The sequence below is a fragment of the Trichinella spiralis genome (assembly GCF_000181795.1).
Source record: "Trichinella spiralis strain ISS 195 chromosome Unknown Scfld5, whole genome shotgun sequence".
Lineage (NCBI taxonomy): Eukaryota > Metazoa > Nematoda > Enoplea > Trichinellida > Trichinellidae > Trichinella > Trichinella spiralis.
This window is the reverse complement of record NW_003526944.1, coordinates 3,717,327-3,738,608: the sequence shown is the minus strand read 5'-3', so window position 1 is coordinate 3,738,608 and position 21,282 is coordinate 3,717,327. Positions and strand designations below refer to the sequence as shown.

Sequence of the window (21,282 nt, the reverse complement as noted above, 5' to 3'; positions counted from 1 at the left end):
TGGTTTTAATTGCGTTTATTCCAAATATAAAAAAATGAATGAAATTAAAAGTCGGAAATACCTTGTATTAAGTGAAGCGCATCTTCCTTCGAACGTGTGATAACTGCTTCTTTCCAGGATGATGGTCGTCGAGAATTTTTGTGTTTCACAAGAATATGCGAACATTTAACCTGTAATTGATGATAAAATTTAATAACCTTTTATGTTAAGTTTCACAACTATAATTTATATATTACCTGCTCATTTCGTGATGTAGATGATGATGATGATGAGCTCGCGGATGACATGTTCGGTAAAGCAGGCTCTGTAGGACGCCGCCATTGACTTTCATGTGAATAAACATTATAATAATATGGTTCTCCTGTATTCAGAAAATGATTATTATTATTATTAACAATTTGTTTCGTGTAAGAAAAAATTAGGAATATTTCACCTACCTGTTTTTCGACTCATTCTTTTTTCCCATCCTTTTGGAAGTGGAGGAGTGTCTTCTTTTGCATCTGAAGTTTGGTTTCTACCTTCTTGTTCTGACATTTCTGCAATATACTGATCCTATACCAATGATGCAACTCAGTTTGGAATAGGTCGTTTTCATATGAAACATTCATTTACAGTATTGTAAAAGTATGTATCTATTTGTTTAATAAAATTTCAATTGATAAATTTTAATTTATTATGCATTTTCTATAATTTCTTTTTATTAAATTACATTTTTCTCAATGTTTCATGAACATTTTAATACTATTACAGTATACATTTTTACTTGCTTATTACAGTATGCTTACGATGTGATTATTTATTTTATTAATATAAAATAGTAGAAAGTATATTTTTTTACAATTTAATTGCATAGTTTTGCTTTAAATGGTTTGAACATTTTGAAAAAAATTTCTAAGCAAACAACAGTTGGTAACAATTTTCAGTTGCTTTACGAATGTCTAAAAAGCGAGGTAGATTGTCTTCATCAAGAAGTTCATCATGTTCTTCTCGTTCGTCATCTTCTTCTCGGTCATCATCTCCATCATATCGTCGTCGACGTAAACGTTCACCCAAGAGGTATTACGAGAGAAGTTGGGACAGTGGTAAATATCGTAAAAAATCTCCCAGACGTCGTAGTCGTTCGTCAAGCAGGGATCGTCGGAAAAAGTACAGAAGTTCTAGCCGAAAAGATGAAAAGAAGTATTACAGTAGACGTTCTGAATCTGGAAGTCGTGATTCGGAATCGTTTCGACGTCATGGCAAAAACAGATCGCCAAACCCAGAAAGATATCCGTCTCCTACTAGTTCATATTTCAAGAACATGTACAGTTCTCGGAATTCAACTTTGTTAGATTTAAGTAACCTTTCTCGGTGAGATTGTTTGCGTTTATGTTTGTTTTTCTCGTTTGAAATTTAATTTTTAGTCGAATAAAAGATCGCATAAAAATTGCAGAAGAAGGTGTACCTGAAATATGGAATTCTTCTCCAGTTGTTTCTGATTTGAAGTAAAATAGTGAATGTTTTGTAAGCGTTTTTTATTCAATTTGATTTTCATTTATTGAACATTTTCAGCTCTTATGGAGAAGAAACAGAAATTGTAAAAGATGTGGTAGTTGAGCAAGAAACTAAAAAGAAGAAGAAAAAGCATCGAAAGCACAAGCATTCTGATAGTGATGAAAATGACGTCGAATGGATTGAAGTGACCAAAGAAACACTTTTGAATAAAAATGAAAATAAATCTAAAATCAGCGATGAGGAAGATGTTGTTGGTCCATTGCCTTCCACTTCAGACGCTGGTGGTGATATTGCAAAGAGAGTGGAGTACGTATTTTAATTAATAATTGTTAAGTGTTTTTTAAGAAGTAATTTTTTATTCTTCTATTCTGTTTTCAGTTATGGACGGAATTTACTTCCTGGTGAAGGTGCTGCAATGGCTGCTTATATTGCCGAAGGAAAGCGTATTCCAAGAAGAGGTGAAATTGGTTTAACGTCTGAAGAAATTCAAAAATTCGAAGAAGTTGGTTTTGTCATGAGTGGAACTAGGTAAGCATTTGTTTCAGTTATCTGTTTCCGTGGTCATTTTGACATTACGTTTACATTCAAAGAAGGAGAAAAAAATTAATATTTAGAATTCATTTTTTGAATTCAAATTTCAATTTAAACTTTTTGTACAGTTGTGTTATTTTAATTTTAGACATCGGCGAATGGAAGCTACTCGTTTGCGTAAAGAAAATCAAATATACAGCGCAGAAGAGAAGCGCATGCTGAGCATGTTCAGCAAAGAAGAACGTTCGAAAAAAGAAAATATTATTTTGTCTCAATTCCGAGAATTGATTGCTAAAAAGATGGAACGCTCTTGACTTTGCACTTTTTGTATTTTATATCAAATAAACATGTAAATTATCATATTTAATTTTTAGTAGTATTTTAATTATTATTTTTTCAGTGTGAAAGATTTATACAACACAACGTCGTAGGGTGAAACTGACGACTAAGTTTAAAATACGTTTTAAACTTTAAACTTTAAAAGTAATTTTTATTTTCACTTTAAAGATTTGTCTCAATTTTTCATTGAAACAATAATGAAATAAACAATAAACTAGTCATTTAAGGCTTTTTAAGTCTGTATGCGGCAGTTGTCAATGAGCTATGTTTTTTAAAGAGCTTTTCAAAAACAATGAAGCTAAAACACACGATGAAGAAGTAAGCAGTTTTGATTTTTAAATATATGAATTAGCATGCAATTATTTCTGAATATGGAATAGTAGTTGATTTCAAAAATTAAACATTAATTATTCATTTGTGGTTTATTAATTTTTGAAATATTCAAGAAGCACCTTGGATTCACTGTACGCCACATGTGGCACAAAGTGCGATTTCTCATTCCATTCATTTGGCCAAGTGAAAATTTGTACTTGCAATTTGCATTCGTCTTCTCTTTCCTTCTCTTGGTATTAGGCCGTGTAGTGAATCTATTCGCTCCTATATACCACAAACACATCGGTAAATTATTTTGATTTTCAAGTAGCATTATTAATTAATTAATTAATTTTTTTGTTTTGCTTAGTCGACTCGTTGAACTACGATAATGGAACTATTGCTTTTCGATCAGATCTTATTATCATTTATGTATTGTTGATGTTCTGCCAAGGTGGCAGTGCATCGAATGGTTTATTGAACAATATCAGAAATTACTTTTGGATCGGAGTGCAACAGCACAGCAGTAGACAGATTTCTCTACGTCTCTATGAACATTTGCACAAGTATTATTTGCATTGATTTTGATTTTTGATTTTTAAATTTATTTCACACAAATTCAAGATTATCCTATCAATGGCATATGGACAGAAAAATTGGGGAAGTGATTGAAATTATGGATCGTGGTGTGGACAGTGTCAATCAATTAATAATGTGAGCTTTTTGTTGATTTTGTAAAAAATTATTCAAATTTAAAAAAAATCAACATGCAGATATATGGTATTTAACATTGCTCCGGTTATAATGGATATTATGATTGCTATCATATATTTTTGTGTCACTTTCAACTATATTTTCGGGCTGATAGTATTGACAACAATGGCCATTTATCTTAGTATGTATAATTAAATATTCTTTTCTTTTGTTTCAGAAATTTATAATTTAATTTGAATATTTTCCATCATTCAGTTGCCACATTTTGCATCACCGAATGGAGGACAGCTTTTCGAAGAGCAATGTTGAAGCGTGAGAATGAATTGCAAGCAGTCGCTGTTGATTCTTTGATGAATTTTGAGACGGTATTTTGAAAAAAAATATATATGTAATTTTTTTCTGAAAATAAATAAATCGACTTATTAAATTTGAAGATTAAATTTTGCAATGCTGAAAAAGACGAGACGAATCGATACGGGCATGCTTTTGAAAGTTACCAAGTAAAATTTATCAAGTTGTTGTTGTTGTTGTTGTATTTAAATTTGTAAATTTCAGAAAGAAGAACGCAAATCGTTAGCATCTTTGATTGTTCTCAGTTTTGGACAAAATGTGATCATTTCCATCGGACTGTTATCCGGCTCTTTGCTGTGCGCTTATTTCATTTCTGTGGAACAATTTGATCTAACACCCGGCGACTATGTCCTCTACGCTGCCTACATCTTGCAACTTTACCAGCCGTTGAATTGGATGGGTACATATTACAGGTAGAAAATGAAATTCTGTTTTTATATTTCTGTTTGTTTAATTTGTGATTTAAAAAAATTTTCAGACTGATTCATCAATCATTTATTGATATGGAAAATATGTTCGCGTTGTTTTCCATTGCGCCAGAGGTAATTTGTGATTGGGATGTTGAAATTGATTTGAATCGATTTAAATTCTTTGCATTTCTAGGCTCAGGGTTCTGATGAGATTTTGACTGTCAACAAAGGCAAATTGGAATTTAGAAATGTCAGCTTCGGTTACGTGCCGGAACGAAGAATTTTGAAAGATATTTCTTTCATCGTGCCACCCGGACAGACTGTAGCTGTGGTATGGAATTTTCCATTTTTGTTTGTTGATTTTTTCTTTTCCAAATTAAAAAAAAATTTTCTCATAATTTCAGGTGGGACCGTCTGGAAGTGGCAAGACGACACTGTTGCGTCTGGTGTTGCGCTTCTACGACTGTGTGCAAGGTTCAATATTGATCGACGATCAGAACATCGCCAAATTTACCCCATCCTCCGTGCGAAGTCACATCGCTGTCGTGCCGCAGGATACGATACTTTTCAATCAGACAATCAAGTACGAAAATTTGATTTGGAAAAATATTTTATAGAAAAAAAATGGAAAATTTATTTGAATTTTTCAAATTGTAGATTTAACATTGCTTTTGCCAAATCGAATGCAACGGACGAGGAGATTTTCGAAGCGGCAAAATTGGCCGAAATTCACGACCTCATACTGAAACTTCCCAGCGGTAATTTGTAAAATTTGAATTCAGTTAAGTCATCATTTTTTTCAAAAAAAATCACCTTCTATTAGGTTATGATTCTGTTGTTGGTGAACGGGGACTGAAAATGAGCGGTGGTGAAAAGCAGCGGATTGCTATTGCTAGAGCAATGATCAAAGTTCCATCGGTTATGATTTTGGACGAAGTAATCGATTTGTCTTTAAACTTTTTTAGTATATTACGAATAATTTATATTTTTTTTAATTATTTTAGGCTACATCTTCACTGGATGTAGAAACTGAGAGACTCATTCAAGCATCTTTGGATAAAGTATGCAAAGGCAAAACTACTCTCATTGTTACACACCGTTTATCTACTGTTGTCAACGCTAATCAAATATTAGTGATGCGCAATGGACGCATCGAAGAATTTGGAACGTATGAGAAGAATTCAAAAAGCTTTGCTTTCTTGAAATATACACTTATTTTGTATTGCTTTTAGTCATACTGAATTGTTGAACAAAGATGGCCTATATTCGAACATGTGGAAACAGCAAATGACCGAATGGCAACCGTCACCAATAGCCGATAACGTTATTGGGAATGAAATATTTCGCGAAAATATGTAACTATATACCTCTTTCTTCTGTTCACTCAAAATGTATATATATTTATGTATATTTATTCATTTATGTAAATTTTTTTCATAAACACAAATATATTATATATGAAATTTTAATTGCTTAACAATAAAAAAACCATATAATACATATATAAACGTGTATAATTTGTAATTTACATGGGAATGGATAAAACAACAACTACAGATCACAGTTAAAAAGAACATCGCAAAATGCTTCTTGTACAGCTCTTCCTAGAGGCAACATTACAGAAAATCCGCCGGCTAGTTTATCCGGGGACGGCATGCGAGCATTTAAATAGAACTTTCTCTTCTCCAATTGATCATTGTTGGCAAAGTCGACGTCGATGTTCGGCACCAGGGTCTCGGCGATGTATTCGTATCGCACGCCGTCGACGTTCAAAGCCGAATAAGTGCCCTGGCTTTGGAACGTTTGAAACGGCTTCGACGATTCGACCACGCCCGCCTGGTTCACCTTGGCCAACCTCACGTCTTCCACCATCTGCTGATGTTTTTTGTTCATGATGACCATCTCGGCCGGTGCGTCGGAATTCATCAGCTCGTTCAAGATTTCCCTCGCACCGGCCCTTTTCGCAGCACTGTTCATGCCGGCTTCATGTTGTTCTTGTTGTTTGTATTCCAACAGTCTGCCGCGCATTTTCTCTTGGTCATCAATGGCTCGCTCGATCCATTCCTGATCTTTGCTCAGCCGATTGCGATTTTTGGCAATCAAATCTTCATTGGCCCTGGCGAAGTCGGCAACCATCTGCTTGGTCTGTTCCAAATCGCGGTCGTACACCATATTGAAGACAATTTCTTCAAATTGTTCCAAGTAATCGTTGTAAGAGCGCAAGTCTGGGAAATCGTCCTCTTTCAAATTGTATATTTTTTGTAGTTTTTTCCTGTGGAAAATCTCCTTTTCCACCAGCGGGTCATCGTAGAGCATTTCCCAGAACGAGCTTCTCTTCAACAATTGACCGCATTCGGGACAGCTAGCAGAATGGCGCACAAACAATACATCTACGCACACCTGGCACAGCATGTGTCCGCATTCGCTGATCATCAGCTTAAAGTTTTTATTGCTATAGTCCGTAGCTTTGCATTTCGGACACATGCGCAGATCTCCGTTCGACGCCATGCTGTTTTATTGTTCTTCGATGACCAATTTCCCAGCAGGATATAGGTCGCACAGCACTTTTTGCCTCTTCAGCCCTTCTAGTGCCTGTGCGCCCTCACTGAACAACGCTTGTCGTTTGTTCAGGTCACTTTCGTGAATATTTGCTCGGAAATGGTCACGAATGCGTCGAATGAAAAATTCTCTGTATGAATAGTTGGAGATCGATTTTGCGGTGTGTTGTAGATTCTTGTACAGGGCCAAGCACGCTAGACGGCTGATCTCACTGGACATTTATTCCAAATAAAATAGCAGCAAACGAATCTAAAGTAAACAATACAATGCAAAACGCCATCATAATCATTTGCACGCGCTAAAGCTACATTCGCAAGCGAAACCAATTTTCAAAACAGAGCTGCGTTTGAAAATATCACTTTCACCAACATATATATACGACGCGATGGAACTAATAATTTGCTTCGGGCAAAAAGTTAAAGGCATTTTGTAAAATGCCTATTCATGAATACTATAAATCGTAAATTAATTAAATGCCACTACTAAATACTACTCACGAAATAATAGAAATATTACAAAGACACGCGAAAAGAAGCTCAAGTAAATTCGCAACTACAAGCGCACCAAGTCACGAACTTGCCCCAAGAAAAACCAACACACTACCACGCTACACTTTCTCCGCGGTCACTGACGACGCTTATCATTGTTTGTATGCCAATAAAGCCATTACAGTATTCTGAAGTATAATAAAGTTCAAGCTTTTTCTATGTGACCTATGTGCAAATGACCTAGATCAATAAAAAAGATAACAGCGCATTTTTTAATTTCATTTATTTTTTAAAGAATTAATTTTCAAGAATTAATTTTTAAAATAGTGAAATATTTTTTAAAGCACCATTTCAAACTGTGTTGCAGCAACAAATTTTGTATCTGATAACTGACCATTGAACCATAATTTCAAATATTAAATATTTATATCCAGTTTTCAAATGTTATATCTATTACCTAATCTAGATTAAATGCTGAATGATTTATAAAATCAAAAGTTTTATACCAACTGTGAAATATTTCCATAACTAACTTTATTCTTACTTTTTAACAAAACAACAGTATGCTTGGTCGTATTTTTGTTAAGGGTATTAATTGTGAAACGTCATTAAAAATTTTTTTTACACAGTTTTTATTTTTGACAACAGATTTCCTTGTTTTTAAGGTTAGATTTTTTTAATTTGATAAGTTATGAATTTTTTATTAATAAAATAATAATAATTCAGAATATTTTGTTTAAATAAATATAATTTAGAAAAGAAAAAATGTTCACCAAATACTGTAACATATATGTGTTTTATGTGAGCTATTTTATATCATCATTACACCGTTCACAATTAGTTTTTTGCAGGAAATAAAATAATGACGTCTATGTTTACTGCTTTATTTTCCCGTGATCCTGTAAAAGAGTTCCCTTTCGATTTGTTGAACAAATATCCTGATGTGGAACAGTTTTCTGTATTTTCTTTATATAGCGGTAAATCTAGAGTGAGTTTTCATTTTCAAAATTATGCATTTCGTTGATTTATTGCTGAATTTTCAGACAACTCAAGAAGATGTGTCAATATTTTGTGCCAATCTTAAAGATCTTGGATATTTACATGCTCAGAAAGCTGCTGCGTGTTTGAAAAAAATCAAAACTCTTCGCCATCCTTCAATTCTTCTCTACCTTGACTCCATACAAGTACGAATTGAAGAATAAATTGATGTGATTTTGATGATTCCATTGTGTAAATGTAAATTTTATTGTCTGAATTTGTAAAATTAGTGAACGTGATAAGTATACGTTTGAAAGCAGAAACTAAAAATTGCTTATTTTGATCGAAATTTACGATTTGCAGTCAAAATTTTACTTTTTAGACAGACTCACTTATTTATATTGTCACTGAAGCAGTGGTTCCTTTTACAAGCTACGTTAAAAATTTGAAAGAATTTTCAAATTTCAAAGAAGTTGCATCATGGGGCCTTTATTCTGTTGCCGTGAGTATTTATTTAATTGGAAATTTAGAGATGATAATTTGCTTGTTTTATTAGAATGCTGTTTCATTTTTATCTCAAGATGTGAAATGCGTTCATAATAATATTAATTGTCATTCTGTATTTGTGAATAAAAGTGGCGAGTGGAAATTGTTCGGTTTTGAATATTTAATTTCTTACGAGGATGAACCTGAAGCTTTACACAAGCCTAGTGAATTTAAACAATATACGACACCTGAAGTTCGTGATGGAAAAGTGGTTTTGAAAAATAATTGGTATTAACTGCATTTTGAAAATTTTTTACACCTTTGAATGTTCAATAGAGCTGTATGAATTTAAGGACCGTGGATGCGTACGGTTATGGTTGTTTTGTTTGGGAAGTTTTCAACGGTCCATTGAGTGATGCATCGCTTTTGAAAAATCCCAACAAAATCCCAAAGGAAATACAAAAAGACGTTCGTCTCTTATTGCATCCTGCGATTAGCAGTCGGCTATCGGTTGGTGATTTTGTTCGAAGAAATCGTGTTACCGGTGGTTTTTTCACAAATCCAGTCGTGGATAATTTGCTATTTTTAGAAGAATTCCACGTAAGTGCTTGAAAATATTAATCTGTTTTAATTTAGTCATATTTAAATCGTATTCAGCTGAAAGATTCAAATGAACAATGTGCGATGTTGAATTCGCTCAGTAATATTCTTGATCAATTTCCAAAAGATATACAAGTGCACAAAATTTTGTCTCGCATCAACGAAATGATCAAATTTAGTAACGTTGGATGCTCTGCTATACCGGCGCTTATAAAAGTATATACATATTTATTTATTCATTTATTTATGCGCATGTGAAATGAAATTAATTTGACGATTTTATTATTCTAAGATTGGAAAACTTCTCGGAGAGGAAGAATATCAAGTTCATGTCATTCCCAGCGTAATTGCCATGTTTGCCTCGCAGGATCGAATTACTCGAGTGCGATTATTGGAGCAGGTTAGTTAATTTATCCGTTTTGTTAACATTATACACAGTACAGTAATGTATAATTTGAATTTCTTTTTGCTTCAGTTGGAACATTTTATTGATCACTTGAAGCCGGAAGTGGTGAACGAAAAAATCTTCCCCCCGCTAGTTACCGGCTTGCTGGATACAAGTGCATCATTACGTGAACACACAATGAAGGTATGTAAAATCAGTTTAAAATTTTAATTTTGCACGAAAAAATTTCCCAATTGTACGTGTGGGTTTCAATTTTGAAAAATTTCCAACAAATCAAACAACTTAAGCATCACAAATTGAGTTACAGTATTTTTATTTTTGTAAACTGGTTTTTTTATTTGGTGAAAATTCGACAGTGTACGTTGCAAAGTTGAATAGGTTGCGCATTTTTGCACGTTTCTTCAGCTTGTTGTTTGATAAAGTGACGCGATAAGTTGTTTTTTGTTGTATGAAAGGAAAACCAAAAGTGGTGGTGAATCATTTATTGCTTTTTGGGGGAATTTTGTCAAAAATGGGAACAGTGTCATTAGTTATGGCTTTTTCTGTGCAGTCGGCTTTCACATTTGCTGTTGATGGGTCATTGACACGTAATAACACCTTGACACGAATATAAAGAATTTCGCTTATTCATTGTTGTCGTTGTTGTTGTCATCGTCTGACTTGGCTGATTTGGGAGGAGTATTTTTGGCAAAAGGTTCCCATCATCTTTCTCAGAAAGCTTGTTTCAAAATGGAATCGACGACGTCGGCTTTTGGCCAGCCAGCCGGCGCTGCTTTTCGTTGCGTTTGCATACCGGTGGAGTTGGTCAAGCATCAGTCGGTGGACGCGGACGGCGAGACCCAATACCGTTGTGGATTTCGAATCGGCGGCGGCATTGACCAAGATCCGGCTCAATCTCCGGCCGGATATCCGGACTCGGGCATCTACATCACCAGTGTGGAGCCGGGCGGTGCCGCCGACCAATGCGGCCTGAGGAAGGACGACAAAATTCTCCAAGCTAACGGCTGCGATTTGACCATGGCTACACACGAACAAGCGGTGCGACGGATCAAAAAGCACAATCCACTGAAATTGTTGATTGCCCGGGCGGCGCCTTGATTACTTTTTTCTTTCTTTGCCTTCCAATTTTCTGATTTTTTTCTGTCTCAGAAGTGAAAAAATAATTCTTTTTTACCGTTATTTTCAATTCATCACAATCAGATTAGTTCACATCATCATCATCATTGTTTTATTTGTTCCAGAAATTTACTTATTTCATTCCTTTGATTTGGAAATAATAAAAAGAAAAAAAGACAATTTTATTCAGCATTATTCATCAATTTTCGTTTGCTTTCAGTTGATTGCGCAGTAGAGATTGAGAGAGAGATTGGTTTAAATGAAAATTATTGTCATGTTTTGTATTGCGAAAATTGCATTTTTTTTGTTTTCATTTACATGTTAGCAGTGTTAGTATATTTTCATTATTCGGTTAGATTTAATTGTTGATCAAAAGTAACGTTCAACTGGGCGAGCACTTTTTTCATGATTGCTATTGTCGAGTGAACGATTACAAGAGTCACTGTATTTGTTATGTTATTCAGCTTTTTTTTCTACACGATATTTGAATTTTTAAGTTCATCATATGTTGGTAAATTATTTTTTGAGCATAATTTTAAAAAATTTGAAAGGTATGTTTGTGTGTGTGTGTGTGTGTGTGTGTGTTCAAAAGTATGTGAAGATTTTGTAAAATGAATTTCAAGTTCTACTGTAATACAGTATACTTTCAGATTATTTTTATGACATTTTGAATTATTTTATTTTTTATTGTTATAATGTAATTTATTTTCATAATTTTTTTTCAAACAAAGATAAACTGCAAAAAATGAACATTGTTTCAGGCTTCCGTTCAAATTGCGCCAAAGTTGAATTATAAAAATTTGAATGAAAATTTGACCAGACATTTGCTACGAATTCTTATCAAAGATGAACAGCCAGGCATTCGTACAAACTGTTGCATTGCTTTGGGGAAAATTGCTCCCTATTTACAACCAGAGGTGTTTTTATTTCTTATCTGTTTTGAGATTACTCATAATGAGGGATGTATTTTTTTATAGGTTCGGCAGAAAATATTGATACCGAGTTTTTGTCGATCAATGAAAGATCCATTTCCACCTGCTCGGATTGCCGGCATTTTAGCTTTGTCGGCTACTGAACAATTTTATCCTTTGAAAAGTGTGGCCATGGCTATATTGCCCGCTTTGACGGTACTGATGATTGATCCAGAGAAGCAGGTGCGTGAAAATGCGTTTCGCTCTTGCAAAGGTTTCATGGAAAAGCTTGAAAAAGCATCAGAAAATCCTGAAATTATTCCCAAACTTGGTTTGCTTGAAATATTTGTTGTTTTTTTGTTATTCATATTTTGTAAAAATGTATCATTTTTTCTTCAAGAGTCTGAAGTGAACATGCGATTCAGTGCCGACAACTTTGCGCAAAATATGCCTCAATGGGCCAGTAGAGCTTTGAGTTCTTTGACGACAAAATTTCAGAAGCCGGTCTCTTCTTTGCTTGCACGTTCTGATTTGAAAGAAGAATCCGCAACAAAGAAGCACCAAGCTGAAGATTTGGCTCCAAATAGTGATGGTAAAAATCCCATTCCTACCACCAACAGCAGCACTGTTGATGCAAATTCAACATTACCTGCCGCTTCTTCTTCGACTGTTGTGAAATTTGAATCTGAACTGCTAGATAAGCCAAAGTCGGATTGGAACAATTGGGATGACGATTGGGAAAATGAGGAAACTGTATGGACAATAAATTATATAAACTTTGGAGTGATTAATTAGTAAATTAAAATTTTCCCCCTTTCAGCCTACAGAAGAACAACAAACTGCAATGACCGATTTGAATGATGACAAATTTTCCATGCAAACGGAGGTTTGTAATATTTTATTTATTTGCAATTTATTAATTTTCTCAAAATTAAGGTGAATGAAGAAATTGATTGGGCTAGTGGTGATGACTGGCAAGGTTGGGATGAATTATTATCAAGTCCCGCTGTTGCAAAGTCTGTTTCAACGGAAAGAAAATTGAAACACTATCAAAAATTGTAATATTTTTATCAAAATTGCCAAAATTGATTCAATTAGAAATTGAAACGAAATATTATCACATCACTGTCGTAATGATTTGCTTGTTTGCTTTGTTTTGTTTGTTTTTATTATAATTAAAAATGTTTAAATGGAATTTCAACGTTGTTTTGACAAAAATGCATACGTCCAATTTCGAAATTATTTTATGTATCTATTTGCAGTTTAATAATTTTAATATTGTATTTTTTACATTGCAGTGATTTGAAAAATGTCAATAACAGAATTTCCTTTTGAATATTTGCATTCTGAGATTGTTCAATTTTTGCTCACCTATGCGGATGAAGCAAGCGTATTGAAAAAATTGGAAGATATGGGCGTTCGAGTTGGTCTCGCTTTAGCTGAATTGTATGTAATATGTATATATATATATATATATATGTGGATGTTTGTATTATTTTATTTTTTTCAGTTTGTCAATGGATATGCTTCCATTGCGCGCTGAAATTGATGTGGTCAAATTTCTTTGCAAAGAATTTTGGTGTGCCATCTTTGGCAAACAGGTGAACAGTTTGAGAACCAATCATCAGGTATTGTTGAAATTTAATAATTTATGCATATGAATATAATTTTTATTTTATTCAGGGTATATATGTGATTTATGATAATTCGTTTGTTTTGTTGCAACCGTTCTCAAATAACAATCAATACCAAGAAGAAGTGCAGAGATATTTGGCATTCACGAGGGGCTTAATACGCGGCGTTTTGGGCGATTTTGGCTTGAACGCGGCAGTAGTTGCCGATGTGCAAGAAATGCCTGCAGTTCGTTTCAGCATCAATTTAAAATCTGAAACGTAAACATTTTTTACGGTATGCTTTTATGTTTTTTGATAAATAAATTATATAATTAATATTGAATTAATTTTTACAAAAGTATGCATCTTTTATTTTCATTGTTGTTTATTTGCACGTGATGATTTTTATTTAAAAACTTTCCGATGTGTTGCATAATAAATAATTACTTGAAGCAAACGTTTCAACACAAGCTGAATGAATGAATGACTGATCAAACAATTGATCATCTGTTAGTTCGCATATTTTAATTATTATTATTCATTGTTTTAAATGATCCATCGGAATGCAATCAATAAAATATTGTTGTTTTCTTGTGCATTTTTAGTGAATGGAAATTTTTTTTGGCTGGTTTATTTATTTCAGCTGATGATGGCACAGCTGTTGTGATATGTTGTTTGCAAATATTTCAGGAAAAGCAATTTCCGTTTTTAAAATTCGAATCCAGGCAAAGAGTTAGTTGAACAAGTGAATTTATAGTGTTAATTTTTGTTTACGAAAGATGAAAAAAAAATTCAATGGGAACATTTTGAACAATTTATTATTGTTGTTGTTGTTATGATTATTAGCATTTTTTATGGCAATGACGCATTACTGGGATGTTTTTGTTGTTAGCTTGAAACTGAAATAGAAAAAAGAAATTCATCATTTGCCATGCAGTGCCAACGATAATTTTGCATTGAGGTGGTATGCATGCACGTTGTGAGTGTATGTTTGTGTTTGTGTGTAGTTTTTAGTTGCACAACGTGAGTGAGGGATGAAAATAAATAATTTTTCGAACAATGGTGGAAAGTGAAAGATAGAGAATAAAGCAATCAAGCCAATCAGTAGAAATTGCGTGGGCGGGGGAGAAACAGCCGCTACAGGATGACGTCATTTTCGTCAGCTTCGAAATGTATCGAAAGCATGTTAGTTGTTGCCAGCTGATGGTGTGGTTTTTGCAACGTCCGCCGTTGAAACTAACTGACTTCTTCTTCTCTGCTAAAATTTTGCAGCTTTGGCAACCTTGAAACTTAGCCTACTAGTTTTGCTTTTCATCGCTTCTTGATTGTTGAGTAAGTTCTATTTTCTCATTGAAAATTATGCACTCATTAATAATAATAATAATAATAATAATAATAATAACGAATACTTTGAATACAGTTTTCTTGGGATTCAAGTTATTTGAAGTTCAAGTTAACTTAAACTTGAACTTGAAAAACTTCTTCTTTCAAATATAATATTTTGAATGCATTCGTCCTATTTGAGCATCACAAACAGCTTGTTTGTCAGTGTTGATGAGAAGAAAAGTTTTGAGTTAAATTGTACTTTACTTAAATACGAACTTTATCTATGTAATTCTTGATTTATTATTATTAATAAATTGCAACTTCACTTTTAGATTTTACTTAATTGTAAAAGCATTGAATTGTTTACAAGATATTATTAGGATTTTAGAATTTTGTCCTATTCAAATTGAATATTTTATTGATGATTGATTAGTGATGCTGAATTGAAGAAATTGTCGTCGGTGTGTTTGACATTGTTTTTTAGTTTTTTATTTTGAATGAAAATTATTTTTTTTAATTATGAATAATTTTTTGCGTTATTTTTTCTTGGTACATCCAGCGTTTGCAAATGGACGACGACGGCACAAGCGGTTCAGAATCGCAGGTAGTAATGTCGTCGACAATTGTCGAAGAAAGTCACGATGAAGCCCAAACTGACAACGTGAACTCTGAACAGAGCGTTGAAATGCCTCAGCCTGCACCTCGAAAGAATTCTAAAAAGCCAGTTGTTGAAGAAGAAGAAGAAGAAGAGGAGGAGGAGGAGGATGAAGAATTTTCGAGACGTCGATCTAAGCCAGCGTTGAAAATTATCGTACACAATGAACCATCCGCGACAGTTGCTCCTGTTCAATCGAACACCACCATGGAAATGGCCGCACAGACTACAAAGCAGGAATGGTCTTTCAATTCGTCGGTTCAAAATTCAGGCAATATTAATAACGAGGCGATGCTTAATTCCCAGAGTCCAGATACAGCGGTGACTGTTCAATCGGCAGATGATTTAAATGAAAAGAAAGAGCCGGATAATGTGGAAAACTTCACAAACACAGATTCTGCAGAAACAGAAAAAAACACCGGTGCAATAGAAACTGTTGAAATTTGTACGATTGTTCAAGAAAATTCAACGGACAATACGACTGAAAATGGTTCTCGCAACGAAAATGATCCAAATACCGTCATCAAATCTGAGCCGACGGCACCGGTCGATTCAGAAGCTGAGAAACAAGTTGACAAAATTCAAAATACTGTAGAAAATGAAACAGCTGTCGTTACAGCTGAGCCCGCATCCGTTGAATCTGAAATGGAAAAGCAAGTTGTTGATCAAATTCAGTCGGATTCTTCTGCTGTTTCGCAGCAGCAGAATGAAGCGAATATTCAAGCGGAAGAAGAAAATGCAAAATCAGTTGTTCATATTCAAACAGAGCAGCAACAACAGCAGCAGCAGCAGCAGCAGCAGCAGCAGGTATCTGCAGTGGAAAAGAGTGACGACTCCAAAGCAGCGGAACAGCAGCGGATCGTTGTGACGTCCACTGATGTAGGGAATGTCCAAAATGCGACCGAACAGTTGTTACCAGTTTGTTCACAAGAGGAGAAGAAAGCTGAAGCATCGTCCAATGTGGAACATGTAACTGTTGAAAAAGATGTCGAGAAACAAGGGACAACAACATCTCAGTCGACGGTAGTTAAGACGACAGTTTACAGTTCTGAAAATGAGCCAGGGGACAAGCAGACTTTGCACAACCCTACGTCAACAGTGGTGGGATCGAAGGAATGTGGCGACAGCAGCAGTACAGTAACAACGTCGAAAATTGAAATGAGTCCAATTGAAGTTTCATCTGTCAAGCCGATACATTATTCATCAACTGGCAGCACCAAGTTGACAACTGAGCAAAATGGAAGCAGTACTTCTGAAACGACAGCTAAACAGCAGCAACATGCGGATAATGTTGAAGCAAATCAAATTGGATCTGCAGTCTCTTTTGAAAGCACGGTTGAAGACGGATATAGGAAAGAGGTGAAAACTGAAACGAAAGTGTCGAAATCACCGAATTCGTCAACCACAACGAAAATCATCTCTACTACAGTGAAAATGGAAAAGCAAGGCGCAGAGGCAGTGCCAAATATGAGGGAATTTATTCCTGCTGAAATGGCAAATTTGATGGAAAAAATGGAACAGCAGCATGGCAGCAGTGTTGTTTTCAAAGGCGTTCCACTGCTCGACAAGAATACTGGTAAGACTGAGGAGCATTGGAATTTGGAAAGCACTGCCCAAAAAGCAGCAGATCAAGCGAATACTGATTTTTTCAAGCCGACATCCCAGTCGACTGAAATACCGATCGAACGTGTGCTAGTGGAATGTGATACGCGCCAACCAACCGCCCAGAAAACAGTAACTCGCATCGAGAAGACCCGAACCTATATGAAAAAGGTCGACGATCCGACAAGTTGGATTCAGCAGGAAAGTGTGGCGAAGAACAACTGGGCATCCAGCGCTCCTTGGGCCAAATCGACAAGTACAATTGCCATGCCGTTTCCACTTCCGGATGACGGTCAAGCGAAGCATTACTACAAGCAAATGAAGACCACTACCACCACCACCACCACCAGAACTGAGCGTTCCTCGACCACGGCAGGGGCAGAGCCGAAAACGACCATCACAACAAGCGAAACGGTTAGCCAGGAAGGCAAGCCTCCTTTCGATTCTTGGTTTGGAACTGTATTTGTAAAGCCAGATATGATTCGACCGGCGACAATTGTTGACCATCAGACTTCGGATAAGTCGTATTCAACAAACAGCGCAAAAGCAGGTGGATCTTCGTTTGCAGAGGATAGGATTTCAACGACTCCAGTACCGGCGAACGTCTACTCAACTCATTATTCTTCTCAAAGTGTAGTTGAAATACCGCCACAACAGCATCCGCCTGCTGAATCAACGAACAGTAGTCGATACACTTCGAATTATTCAACTACACAAACAAGATCCTACCAAACATCACGGCCGCTCAATTGGCAACCTTCTGCTCAACAGCAACAGCAGCAGCAGCATCAAGCTTTCACAGAAGCGCCTTTTTCTTCTCATGATCAATTTGTTGACCGTTCTTGGATGGGTCAACAAGCGAAAATGCCTTTTGCAGAAAATGCAAATCAGTCGTATTCCAAGTCGACTTATCACAGTTCTCAGCGATCAATTTTAAAAGAACAACCTGCAATGTCGACTCAATGGCAGCAGCATGACACCACAGTTTATGGAAATCAGCTTACTGGTCAGCCTGGTGGTTCTCAGTCGAAACTATTCCTCGGCAAGATGCCCGGGCGAATGACAACCAAATGGCCACCGAGCAGTTTCACCGTTCACAATGAACAAGAACATCATTTTCACAGCTCTGAAAATAGCGGCATGAGGCGTACAAATTGGCCTGAAGATGTTGGTCATGGACCTCATGCAGGGCAACAACAACGGCCGGAAGAAGTTGGACAGCAGCGACAAGCACCATCAACAACAGGCGGCTCTTTTTGGACCGTTACAACAACCAGGCATCACACTTCTACAGCACGTTGATGTTGTTTGCACCAATGTTGGTGATTAGTTTTTTTTGGTACATTTGTTTATTTATTATTTAAAAAATTTTGTCATTTAGTACGGCTGTGAATTAGTTTGCTTTTTATATTATTTCAGTAATCGACTTTACCTGGCATACTGGTCACAAAATTTGTTTGTTTCAGCTTTCTCTCTAATTCATTTGTAGTTCAATTTTGTATGCATTTGTCTGACGAGAATAAATTTTCCACCTAGCGTTAGCGTATGTATACAAATGCATATTTTTTACTTGTTAATTTTCAGTATCAGGTTGAAATTCCCAATTGCACATCATTTTCGTTTTGATAGTCGACTGCTTGTGCTAATGCAATGTTTATATAATATGAACTGTGTTCTATGAATAATTTCTAGTATGATCATAATTTGTTCTGTTATTTTTATTTATTTTCATAATTTCTTAATATGCAAAGAATTCTGAATTAGAACTGAAAAAAGAATAAAATTAAAAAAACATTTACATACATGTATATATCAAACTGAATACTGCTTGTTTGTTGTGTTTAAGACAAGCTTGGATTTAGTTGACTGAAGTCGATTTGAATGGCCAATTGTATCCATCAGAACGCTATTCGATTAGATTTGTACATTTGATTACGATTATGATTATGATATGTAATTGACGACAGCCATGTAGGGTTAGCTAACAAGGGGAAAATATACTGTTTGCAATTAATAGTTTCCAGCGAGCGAGATATGAAGTAGAGTTTAGGTTGGAAAATCAAATTTAAATTAAATTTCAAAAATTAAATTCGCATAACACAATTGAATAAATTGAAACGTTGATAAAAGTAAGAAAAAATGCTATTTTTATTTGTTTTAATGTAAACCAAAAGCAATGCAACATAATAATTCTTTATTAATGAAACATTTTTGAAAAAAAACGAATAAATGTTCAATGTAATAAAAATGAAAGAGCAAAATAGCATTAATGAGTTCAGTGAAATGGCAGATATGCCCGGAGTGGGAGATGAATTATTTGAAGCAGGTAGAGAATAGAGAGACAAAATTGCCTCTCACGTTGGAGCGTAAAGCTCCCTTCACTTAGACAACGGACAGTGTGAGCAGGCAGAGCCCAAGCTTCTGGATCCCGAAGCAGTAAAAAGCCTATGCTTTCCGCGTGGAAGAGGTGTGTGAGACTTTGTTGTTTCGCCCACTTCAGATGAGTGGGGACTTAGTGCTTTTCGGCAGCTTTCAGGTGAAGGGAGATGTTGCGTTTAACTAAGCAAAAACGAATTTACATCACCAAAGGCAAGATTTTACTATTCTTTTTTGAATATTATAACTATTAATACTTCCTTGAGCTTGACCTACTTTTCGAAATGTAATTTTCATAGTTATTCATTGTCATCATTGTAATATGTGTGATGAACATCATTCAAGAAATGCGGTGAAGTGTCCTCTTCAATATCATCAATAGTTGAAAGGTAAGTCATTTTTACAATTGTACTAACGTTCTTTCTAGATATCACTACAGACAATATGTTAGTTGCAAGTTAATGGATTTCAGTTTTGGTGACTAACCTTCAGATCAGTTTCACCATCTGGATAGAGAATATCTTTTATATAATCAACTATCCAAACTAATGAAAATCTCGTTGCGCTACGTAGCAACTTAGTTAAAATCTCATTTTAGAAAATAGGATTTATGTAAGAAATTTTGCAATAAATGTTCATTAAAAAATCGTAAATTTCATTGTACACTAATTCTAAATCGTTAACCTTGAATGCAGTAGCTCAAATAAAACGTCTGAAATTCATGCAGCCTGCATTATGTAAATAGAAATCAAGTACAAATTGCATGTTCCTCTGTTACTACATAGAACATCCTCATTGCGGAAACCATTGACAGCGTCAAAGTACATTTTAATTAAAGACACTTCTATGCGAGCCTATCAATTGCAAACATTTTATTTTTTTGTCATTACCATTAACATTCAAATTTTGCTGATTATTTACAGCAAAATACGCTACTAGGAATTGTGTAAGGAATGTGGGAATCGATTTTCTATTTCCATCGATTCATCGAGGCAGCTGTTTGAAAGATTTTCGTATAAAAATCAAAATTTCATGGAGTAAATACGCTTTGCTGTTTTGGGGACTGAAAAACGTTGTTTCACAGTATTTGCATTTTCCTTGCAACATCGATACATATGGAGAGATTAAATTGTTTTGATAAGTTACATGGAAAACAACCGCGATTTTGTGGGATAAATGACTTTTAGAGTTGGCAAATTGATATGCTAATATACTGTGAATTCGCCGATGCAAAAGGTTTTTTAGACACAACCAGGATGCGTGAGATTTCCCAAGAAGAACAGCTTTGGTATTTCAGTAAAGGAATCATTCAAAATTTGATGCCTCTCGTGATATTTTTTGCATTTCGGCGATTGAATTTTCCTTTATTTTTAGGCTGTTGTGATTAATTTGATGCACGTTGCTTCAAATCGGCAGGAAACGGACAAATAACATCCGACAATACTAACTTTATATTAACTAAACTCTTTATAATCCACCAGTGATATTAATTTCCAACGTTATTTCACATTTATCAATACCCGATTGTCCCATCGTATGGATTGCATATCTTTTATTTGTTAATAAACTGTCATTTCACTCATTTCTATGCTGTTCATCATCTTTATTATTCAATTACCGTTTCAGTGATATTAAAATTACGCTTTTTTGAGTGTATTTTCGCTTTCCAGCACTCCTTGCATCCCGCTTATGAAAATGAACAATAAATGCACTAGTTTGCGAAAAACCTAATTGAAAATGGAATAAAAATAAATAAATTAACAACTGATCACAACTGACGGTCTCCATGCATGGTATTTTTTCTTATCTTTTCAGATATTCACTTTTAAGTTCAGTACGACTATTGGCATATTCTCGGAAAACTGGAACAAATAATTAATTGCTTTTATAATAATTAAAAGCAGCACTGCGCAGTATAGAGGTACATAAATTTTCAACATTCGATTCGCTGATGTTATGAGAGATCGATAAACATCTGGCTATCAAATTCACATTACAGAATTGTATGCTTCACA

The 21,282-nt window shown here is 34.9% G+C and overlaps 7 protein-coding genes across 7 annotated transcripts; 5 read left to right on the top strand and 2 right to left on the bottom strand.

The window, feature by feature from the left end:
* Window positions 1-44: 44 nt before the first annotated feature.
* On the bottom strand, window positions 45-534 carry Tsp_08312 (peptidyl-prolyl cis-trans isomerase NIMA-interacting 1). Its single transcript, XM_003375267.1, has 3 exons — window positions 438-534; window positions 237-361; window positions 45-170 (listed from the first exon to the last, which is right to left on the bottom strand). The coding sequence occupies exons 1-3, from the start codon at window positions 532-534 to the stop codon at window positions 45-47; spliced, it is 348 nt and encodes a 115-aa protein (XP_003375315.1).
* A 766-nt stretch (window positions 535-1,300) lies between these two features.
* Window positions 1,301-2,339, top strand: Tsp_08311 (NF-kappa-B-activating protein). The gene is made up of 5 exons (XM_003375266.1): window positions 1,301-1,350; window positions 1,404-1,484; window positions 1,552-1,800; window positions 1,873-2,022; window positions 2,174-2,339. Exons 1-5 carry the CDS (start codon window positions 1,301-1,303, stop codon window positions 2,337-2,339), a joined length of 696 nt encoding a protein of 231 aa, XP_003375314.1.
* A 778-nt stretch (window positions 2,340-3,117) lies between these two features.
* On the top strand, window positions 3,118-5,510 carry Tsp_08310 (ABC transporter, permease/ATP-binding protein). Its single transcript, XM_003375265.1, has 13 exons — window positions 3,118-3,242; window positions 3,301-3,390; window positions 3,450-3,571; window positions 3,646-3,755; window positions 3,825-3,890; window positions 3,946-4,154; window positions 4,220-4,283; window positions 4,345-4,482; window positions 4,556-4,734; window positions 4,809-4,909; window positions 4,975-5,115; window positions 5,178-5,319; window positions 5,384-5,510. The coding sequence occupies exons 1-13, from the start codon at window positions 3,118-3,120 to the stop codon at window positions 5,508-5,510; spliced, it is 1,614 nt and encodes a 537-aa protein (XP_003375313.1).
* A 192-nt stretch (window positions 5,511-5,702) lies between these two features.
* Tsp_08309 (CDK-activating kinase assembly factor MAT1) lies at window positions 5,703-6,659 on the bottom strand. The gene has a single exon (XM_003375264.1). The coding sequence runs from the start codon at window positions 6,657-6,659 to the stop codon at window positions 5,703-5,705; it is 957 nt and encodes a 318-aa protein (XP_003375312.1).
* Window positions 6,660-8,060: 1,401 nt separating this feature from the next.
* Window positions 8,061-12,757, top strand: Tsp_08308 (putative HEAT repeat-containing domain protein). Its single transcript, XM_003375263.1, has 13 exons — window positions 8,061-8,186; window positions 8,242-8,382; window positions 8,559-8,678; window positions 8,733-8,950; window positions 9,016-9,262; window positions 9,320-9,478; window positions 9,555-9,662; window positions 9,738-9,851; window positions 10,383-10,706; window positions 11,546-11,701; window positions 11,762-12,448; window positions 12,516-12,581; window positions 12,632-12,757. Exons 1-13 carry the CDS (start codon window positions 8,061-8,063, stop codon window positions 12,755-12,757), a joined length of 2,592 nt encoding a protein of 863 aa, XP_003375311.1.
* A 247-nt stretch (window positions 12,758-13,004) lies between these two features.
* Tsp_08307 (trafficking protein particle complex subunit 6B) lies at window positions 13,005-14,346 on the top strand. Its single transcript, XM_003375262.1, has 5 exons — window positions 13,005-13,141; window positions 13,206-13,323; window positions 13,379-13,587; window positions 13,914-14,040; window positions 14,323-14,346. Exons 1-5 carry the CDS (start codon window positions 13,005-13,007, stop codon window positions 14,344-14,346), a joined length of 615 nt encoding a protein of 204 aa, XP_003375310.1.
* A 1,150-nt stretch (window positions 14,347-15,496) lies between these two features.
* Tsp_08306 (conserved hypothetical protein) lies at window positions 15,497-18,193 on the top strand. Its single transcript, XM_003375261.1, has 3 exons — window positions 15,497-16,036; window positions 16,115-17,183; window positions 17,268-18,193. Exons 1-3 carry the CDS (start codon window positions 15,497-15,499, stop codon window positions 18,191-18,193), a joined length of 2,535 nt encoding a protein of 844 aa, XP_003375309.1.
* Window positions 18,194-21,282: the final 3,089 nt, after the last annotated feature.